General features: G+C 33.1%; 1 protein-coding gene across 1 annotated transcript; it reads left to right on the forward strand.

Moving 5' to 3' along the window:
- The first annotated feature begins 1,868 nt into the window (after window positions 1–1,868).
- On the forward strand, window positions 1,869–7,506 carry LOC107916744 (kinesin-like protein KIN-14N). Its single transcript, XM_016846111.2, has 17 exons — window positions 1,869–2,234; window positions 2,881–3,132; window positions 3,213–3,357; window positions 3,447–3,556; window positions 3,684–3,803; window positions 3,905–4,108; window positions 4,524–4,700; window positions 4,784–4,858; window positions 4,941–5,087; window positions 5,163–5,301; window positions 5,421–5,530; window positions 5,646–5,807; window positions 5,909–6,117; window positions 6,337–6,418; window positions 6,538–6,642; window positions 6,731–6,835; window positions 7,078–7,506. Exons 1-17 carry the CDS (start codon window positions 2,148–2,150, stop codon window positions 7,255–7,257), a joined length of 2,409 nt encoding a protein of 802 aa, XP_016701600.2. The 5' UTR covers window positions 1,869–2,147; the 3' UTR covers window positions 7,258–7,506.

The raw sequence follows: 7,506 nt of genomic DNA on the forward strand, positions 1-7,506 counted from the left end.
CCAAAGCTTAATACCTTGCATCATCTTCAAGTTAAAGCGGAGAAATATGAGAGGACAGATTTTGCTTGAGAAAGAGGCAATTGGATCCCTTAAAGTCAAAATTCCACCTAAAATTAATATTGGTTTATCAACTTTGCTCACATGCAAACCCTAGCTTTGTTGCTCTTTATTTCAGTTCATATGCACATTATCAAACTTAATCCATGGTTTTATATCGAAATTACAATTTCATCATTGATTATGAAATCAGATGCAACTGATGGACAAAAACATAATTACGATATTAAATAGGATTAAAAAAAAACATGAATCGAACCAAGGAGCATCAAACCAAATTGTAAGAGAAAGATGGGTAGTCTTATTTTTTATTAGGTAAACAAAATTCATCAATGTTTGGGGTATAAATTAAAGGTGAAAAGTGACCCAACAGCACAATCCCATGAGATTAATGCAACACGCTTGGGATAAAAAAAAAAAAAAGACATGGGTGAAGAAGAAGCCTCTCTTAGGCAGACAGAGAAGTTGAAAGGACCACTTGAATGACCCTCTCTCTCTATTATACCAAATGACTAAAGGGATTTGCCAACCATCTTTTTCCCCCATACATGATGGAAACTTTTATATATTCTTGTTTCACATATATGTATCGGCAAAGAGAGATTATTTTTGTTGTTAAACCAGTAAAATTGTAAGACCTATTTAGAATTTCGAAACGATAAACATAAACAAATGAGGTAATGCGCAGTAAAGTAAGACCAAGACGATGGGGAAAACAAATATACATCTCTAACTTCAATCACATTATTTTATATATTGAGACCACCCCAACCATTATTATTTTCTTATACATCATTCTCTTATCTATATACAAGTATATTATTGTTACATTATTATACCTAATCATTAATAGTATAAATATAAATGAATCAATAATGTTGGTTGGTAATTTCTTTTTTTTTTTCCTTATTTTATGCGGTCGTTGAAAAGCTTTAAGCTTAGTTTTTGGTTGATATATACATAGTTTGGTCTATCTTACAACTAATTTGTACATACCTTCCTTTTTTGCTTATAATTTAGGTTTTCTAGGAGCATATTTTAATCAACTGACAAATTTATTAATATTCTAAATTGATTTATACAAAATTTTTATAGTGTCGATTGAGTCTTAACTCGATTGGCATTGATATTATTACCAATGCAAAATGACTTAAGTTGAGAGGTGCTATGGATAGTTTTAGGCATTTTATAAAAAAAAAATAATAACCTGTAATGAGATAATTATTAAAAAAAGCAAATATAAAATTTAATTTTTAAAAAACTCTTATCTAGGAGAAATTATTGTATGGATCCTTATCATCATATCATCTATGATCTCGTCCAATTAAAAAAGGATATATCATTTTTGATTTGGAAGTTTAGCTCAAATGTACATATGATATGAAAAAAAAATTATATGTCCTCTTTTAATTAGACAAAACCATGACTAATGTGGTGAAAAAATCTATAAAACAATTTCTACTTACCTCGTATTAAAAATAATTTCTCTAATCTAATATGTATTTAGGATATTATTCTTTTATGAAAATGTAATTTCAATTTTATAAAGTATATATATTTTTTGAAAGTTTCAATTTTAAAATATTAAGGGGAGCAAAAGCTGTCAACATCGCAATATGATTAGACAATTTTAACCTCAACAAAATGGCAATCTTTCATGCAGAATAGAGGGGTAGACTTGTCATACCAAGCCAAAAAGAGATTCCTTCAAGCCTTCAAACACTGTACAAAATTCCGCGAGATCCCTACTTTTAAAAAATTCAAATCCCAACGGTAATAAAAGTCCAAAACTAACTCTTATTTTGAAACCAAAAACAATTTTTTACCAACAAAATCAAAAGCTTTGACATCACATTTTTAAATTTCTTTTAGAAGAGATTAAATTAAAGAAATTTTTTATTGATTTCATTTTGTCTTTTTGTTTCATCATATAATCATCATCTTCATCATATCCTTGGTGGTAAAAGCAACGGCTGCGATGCACGATTGGTAGCTTTGAATGCAATTCATGGCCCTATTTGCTAGACCCAAAAATTTACTGCCTCCAACATCTTACAGCTTCTCATTCTCTCTCTTTTTCTTCTTCAAAAATGGGTTCAAAGAGCCAGAACAAACCTCCATTTCAACATAACACTACTCTCACAACTATTTCCACTATCACCCCGAGCTCTTTAAAAGTAAGTTCCTTTCTGTTTTTGTTTCTTTCAAGTACTTGTCTATGGCTGAAATACTGAGGGTTGTTTGCCTTTCACAATGTTTTCTATAAAGATTCAATCTTCATGTTCTTCTTGTTAATGGGTATGTTCTGTTTTTCAATTTGGATTGGAAATTTGCTTTAACCCCTTTTTGGGGGTTGGTTACATTATTTTACCGTGTATTTGGTTATGTTGGAATGGAAGACCTCTTCTTGTTTTTTCCCCATTTCTTGTTAAAGATTCAATATTCATGATTTTCTTGTTTTTGGGTACCTTTTTCCTTTTTCATTTTGGGATTTAATATTAATTTGAAGTTTTTTTCATCTATTTATTTTTCATTTTCTGGATAGGACTGAATTTACATGGTCTGTTTGTTAGTAAGTACCTTTTAGTCATATGGAGGTTTAGATTGGCTTTTTGTCCCAAAATTTGGGGCGAAGCTTCAATTGTGTAGCTCAATTACTTCCTGCTATTTTTGGATATTTTCCTTTTTCTGGATGTAAAGTTCCAATCTTTAGCTATTCTCATTAATGGGTAAATTTTGTTTTTTACTATTCTTTTGGGAATAAAGAATAGAGGCTGATTTTGCCTTCCCATTTTGTGGGTGAAATGTTTATTGGATTTGCAGAAGAAATACATTGCTGATGTGGTGAGTGAAGATAAGGGACAAAGGCTTGGATTTGAAAAAATGGTTGGGACTGCAAATAATGGTAGGCTCAGACTAGCTTTCTCACTTGTAAATGGCTCCCAAGATCTTGACCTCAGTAGTGCACCTGCGAGTAATGCGGGTTCAGAATGTGGCGGCATTGAGTTCACTAGAGAGGATGTAGAAGCATTAGTGAATGAGAAAATGAAGTACAAGAATAAATTTAACTATAAGGTGAGTGTGTTTTTCATTGTACTTCCAGTGGTTCAGTTCGAATTAGTGTTGATCTTCGCTTAATTCGGTTGGTTATTCAGGAGAGATGTGAGAATATGATGGAGTATATAAAGAGACTTAGGCTATGCATTAAGTGGTTCCAAGAACTTGAGGGAGAGTATGCATTTGAGCAAGAGAAATTAAGGAATGCTTTGGAATTGACTGAGAGAAGATGCTCTGAAATGGGTATGTTCCATTTATTCTCTTTGTTTTATATGATTTGTAATTGTATTGGTTAATTCTCTTTTGATATAAAATAACATATTTTCCTGTAGAGGTGGCTCTAAACAACAAGGAGGAAGAACTTAATTTGATTATTTTGGAGCTTAGAAAAAGCTTGGCTTCCTTACAAGATAAGCTCGCAAAAGAAGAATCAGAGAAGAATGTAAGGAGCCCTATATATGTAAATAGTCATAGAATTTTTGTTGTTGTTGTTTTACACACATGTATATATTTATTTTTGTGTGTTTGGAAAATGGAAAGTGATCAGTTATTTTGAATGTGACAATCAGGCTGCAGTAGATTCACTTACTAAAGAAAAAGAAGCTCGAACTAATATTGAAAGGTCACAAGCTTCTCTTTCAGAAGAGCTCGAGAAAGTTCAAGGCGAGCTTGATGGTGCCAATCAAAGGGTAAAATATAAGACTGAAAATTTAGTCTTATCAAAGTTCTTGAACGCTGCATTTGCATTTAGCTCACTTTTGTTAGCTCATACAATTCTTGAACGCTGCAGATAGCATCAATTAATGATATGTACAAGCTACTACAAGAGTACAACTCGAGTTTACAGTTATACAACAGTAAACTCCAGACTGATCTTGATACAGCCCATGAAACCATTAAGCGTGGAGAGAAAGAGAGATCAGCCATAGTGGAGAATCTTCACACCTTAAGGGGTCAACATAAATCATTGCAAGATCAACTTATGTCATCTATAGTGAGTTTCCATGCACTGGAAAGCCATCTCTTATATGACATATTTTTATTGTGTCTAGTAATCTGACCTTTCTATTGCACGTTAAGCACGTAGTTAGGCCTTCACTAGTGAATTTTCTAGCCATAACTTATCTACATTTTATTTTTATCAACTCATCAAAAAATAAAATTCTTATCATAGTTGAGAATTTTGTTTCAAGAAGATGTTTGATTTCTTTAAAGTTCTAAGATGCTGCAAGTTTCTTGGAAATGTTATAAATAGGTGATAAGCTTTGTTGAGTTGAATATATTGAAATGAAAATCATATGTTTGTTAAAAGATTTAAATTGGTGATTAATTAGGTAATTTACGGGTTAAAAGAAGCTCAAATATTGACATATTGGTTGCTGGTGCCTTTTCTTTTTTCTTCGTGTTAGGCTTCCCAAGATGAAGTTATGAAGCAGAAAGATGCTTTGCTGAATGAAGTTGCATGCCTTAGAATGGAGTTAAACCAGAGCCGAGAAGATCGTGAACACTATCAACAGCAAGTGCAAAGTCTAGCTGCTGAAGTATCGAAATACAAAGAGCTGGCTACCAATTCAAGTGAATTAGAGGTTACTTTCCTGTTCTTTTTTCTTTTTATTTTGCTTTTCCATTAGACATGAATATATTCTGATATGTCTTGGACCGTTTACAGGAAAAATGCTTGTCACAAGGCAATCAAATACAAATTTTGCACGACCAACTAGCAGTTGCAGAGAGGAAATTACAGGTTATTTCATCTATTTTTGAGAAAACTATTTACAGCATTTTATGTTTATCCTATCATAATCTTGCTTCTTTCCCAATTTTAGATGTCTGATATGTCCATATTCGAGACAAGAAATGAATTTGAAGGGCAAAAGAAACTCATTGAGGAGTTGCAGAATCGCTTGGAAGATGCAGAATTTAAGCTTATAGAAGGGGAAAAGCTGCGTAAGAAGTTGCATAATACTATATTGGTAATGTTCTAAACTATAACTTATGTTAACATTAGAACAAATATGTTTCCTAACTTACTGCTCTTATGATTCTAGGAATTGAAAGGGAACATCCGTGTATTTTGTAGAGTGCGGCCTCAATTGCCTGATGACAGTTCAAGTAATCAGGCGAAGGTTTTCTCTTATCCCACGTCAATGGAATATCTGGGACGTGGCATTGACATGACACAAAATGGTAGTGAACCAATTTACTTAAATTATAAAACTCTATCATAAAATGCTATTCGATTTCATTACCTATTTTTCAGTTCTGAACATCAAAAGCTCATTTGATGTTTGTTTATCATCTATCAGGGCAAAAGCATTCTTTCACTTTTGACAAAGTATTTATGCCTGATGCATCACAAGAGGAAGTTTTTGTAGAAATATCACAACTTGTCCAAAGTGCTCTTGATGGTTACAAGGTTATATTTACATTTGTTTATAAATATTGTAAGGCTTTCCTGGATACAATAATGTGATAGCAGCAGTAGTAGTATAGTAAATGCTTAATCATGCAACTGTTTTATCTTTCAACAGGTTTGCATTTTTGCCTATGGGCAAACAGGTTCGGGTAAAACCTATACCATGATGGGAAAACCAGGTCAACCAGATGAGAAGGGATTAATACCACGCTCATTAGAGCAAATATTTCAAACTAAGCAAGCACTTCAACCTCAAGGCTGGAGATATGAAATGCAGGTTTATTTCTTTTTCCTCCTTGGTTTGCTTTTTCTATAGTCTACTTTGTTCATATCTTCTCTGGATAATTAGTGAACTTTTCCTTCAACTAATGTCCACAGGTCTCCATGTTAGAAATATACAATGAAACCATTCGTGATTTGTTATCAACAAACAAGGATGCATCACGAATCGAAAATGGTGTTGCTGGAAAGCAATATACTATTAAACATGATGCAAATGGAAACACACAAGTTTCAGATCTTACTATTGTGGATGTTCAAAGTAGCAGAGAGGTCAAGTATCTTTTAGACCGAGCTGCTCATAGCAGGTAACATTTTAGAGTATGCGTTGTATTGTTTGTATCCAAACTCCGTTCTATTAAAAATTTCAGAAGAGAAATACGTACAAGTATGGACCACTCATATTTACACATAACTGTTTTCTATGGCATTTTTGAAAAATAAACAAATGAGATTTGTCTTTCCATGTTAGAATTCTTTCTAACAGTGACTCATGGACTGATGACGTTTTTGCTTGACTATTTCAGATCTGTTGGAAAAACTCAAATGAATGAACAATCATCAAGAAGTCATTTTGTTTTCACTATGCGAATAACTGGTGTTAATGAGGTACGAGTGTTGTTTTTGCTATAATCCATGCAGATATAAAGCTCCTTCAGTCTCAATCTTTTGTGCCATTAGCTAAGGCACCGTATTCTAGTTTTAACCATGCTCCTAATCTCCACCAGAGCACAGAACAACAAGTACAAGGTGTCTTGAATCTGATTGATCTTGCTGGAAGTGAGCGTCTTTCCAAGAGTGGCTCAACAGGGGACCGGTTAAAGGAGACTCAAGTATTTAACTATACTTATTATTTAATTTCATTATATATTCCTTGTTTCTTCTTCATTTTTTAACATTTTGTTTTTCGATTTTATTCAGGCAATTAATAAAAGTCTATCATCTTTAGCTGATGTTATATTTGCATTGGCAAAGAAGGAGGATCATGTACCGTTTAGAAACTCCAAGCTCACTTATCTTCTTCAGGTAAAACCTGTATACATAAAGTTCTTTGCCTACGAAAAACATGTTCATATGCTGATGATAAGGCCTAGTAAAGTGTATTAAAAATTGCCGCTGTCGAATCTTATTTGTTTATACTAACTATTTTCCTTTTTGGTAAAAATTATCAAGGAGACAAAATATTCTATATTTGGAAGTATCATTTCTGTTGTTCTATCTGATTCTTGCTCATTTCTGACCCTTTTTTCTAATTCCATGGACCACAGCCCTGTCTAGGTGGAGACTCAAAGACTTTGATGTTTGTAAATATATCTCCTGAACTCTCCTCGGTAGGTGAGTCCCTCTGCTCGTTGCGTTTTGCAGCCAGGGTAAATGCTTGCGAGATAGGTACTCCACGACGACAACTCAACATGAGGACTTCAGAATCTCGTTTGAGCTACGGCTGATTCTCTTTTTTTTTTGGTTTTTTTTTTTTGGGGGGGGGGCTTCTTTACTTTGTTTTAGTTACCTGAATCTATATTACCAATATTAGTAGATTGAGAAATGAGAGTGATTCTAACATAAAACCGCGGGTTGTAATTTGTATAGTTAGTCATTGCACTTGTATTTTTAGTTGTGCTGAGCTGATTTCTTCAGCTTTCCCATATATGGAATCGATACAATAATTAAATCACAGTATTTATTGTTCTTTCTCA

This window comes from Gossypium hirsutum, chromosome A01 (assembly GCF_007990345.1).
Source record: "Gossypium hirsutum isolate 1008001.06 chromosome A01, Gossypium_hirsutum_v2.1, whole genome shotgun sequence".
Classification (NCBI taxonomy): Eukaryota; Viridiplantae; Streptophyta; class Magnoliopsida; order Malvales; family Malvaceae; genus Gossypium; species Gossypium hirsutum.

Bases quoted from the DNA above. Each gene is read 5' to 3' on its own strand.
- LOC107916744 (XM_016846111.2), top strand. From the start codon at position 2,148: ATGGGTTCAAAGAGCCAGAACAAACCTCCATTTCAACATAACACTACT. The intron at 3,557-3,683 runs GTAAGGAGCCCT...TGTGACAATCAG, and splicing joins AAGAAGAATCAGAGAAGAAT to GCTGCAGTAGATTCACTTAC. The intron at 4,109-4,523 runs GTGAGTTTCCAT...TCTTCGTGTTAG, and splicing joins ATCAACTTATGTCATCTATA to GCTTCCCAAGATGAAGTTAT.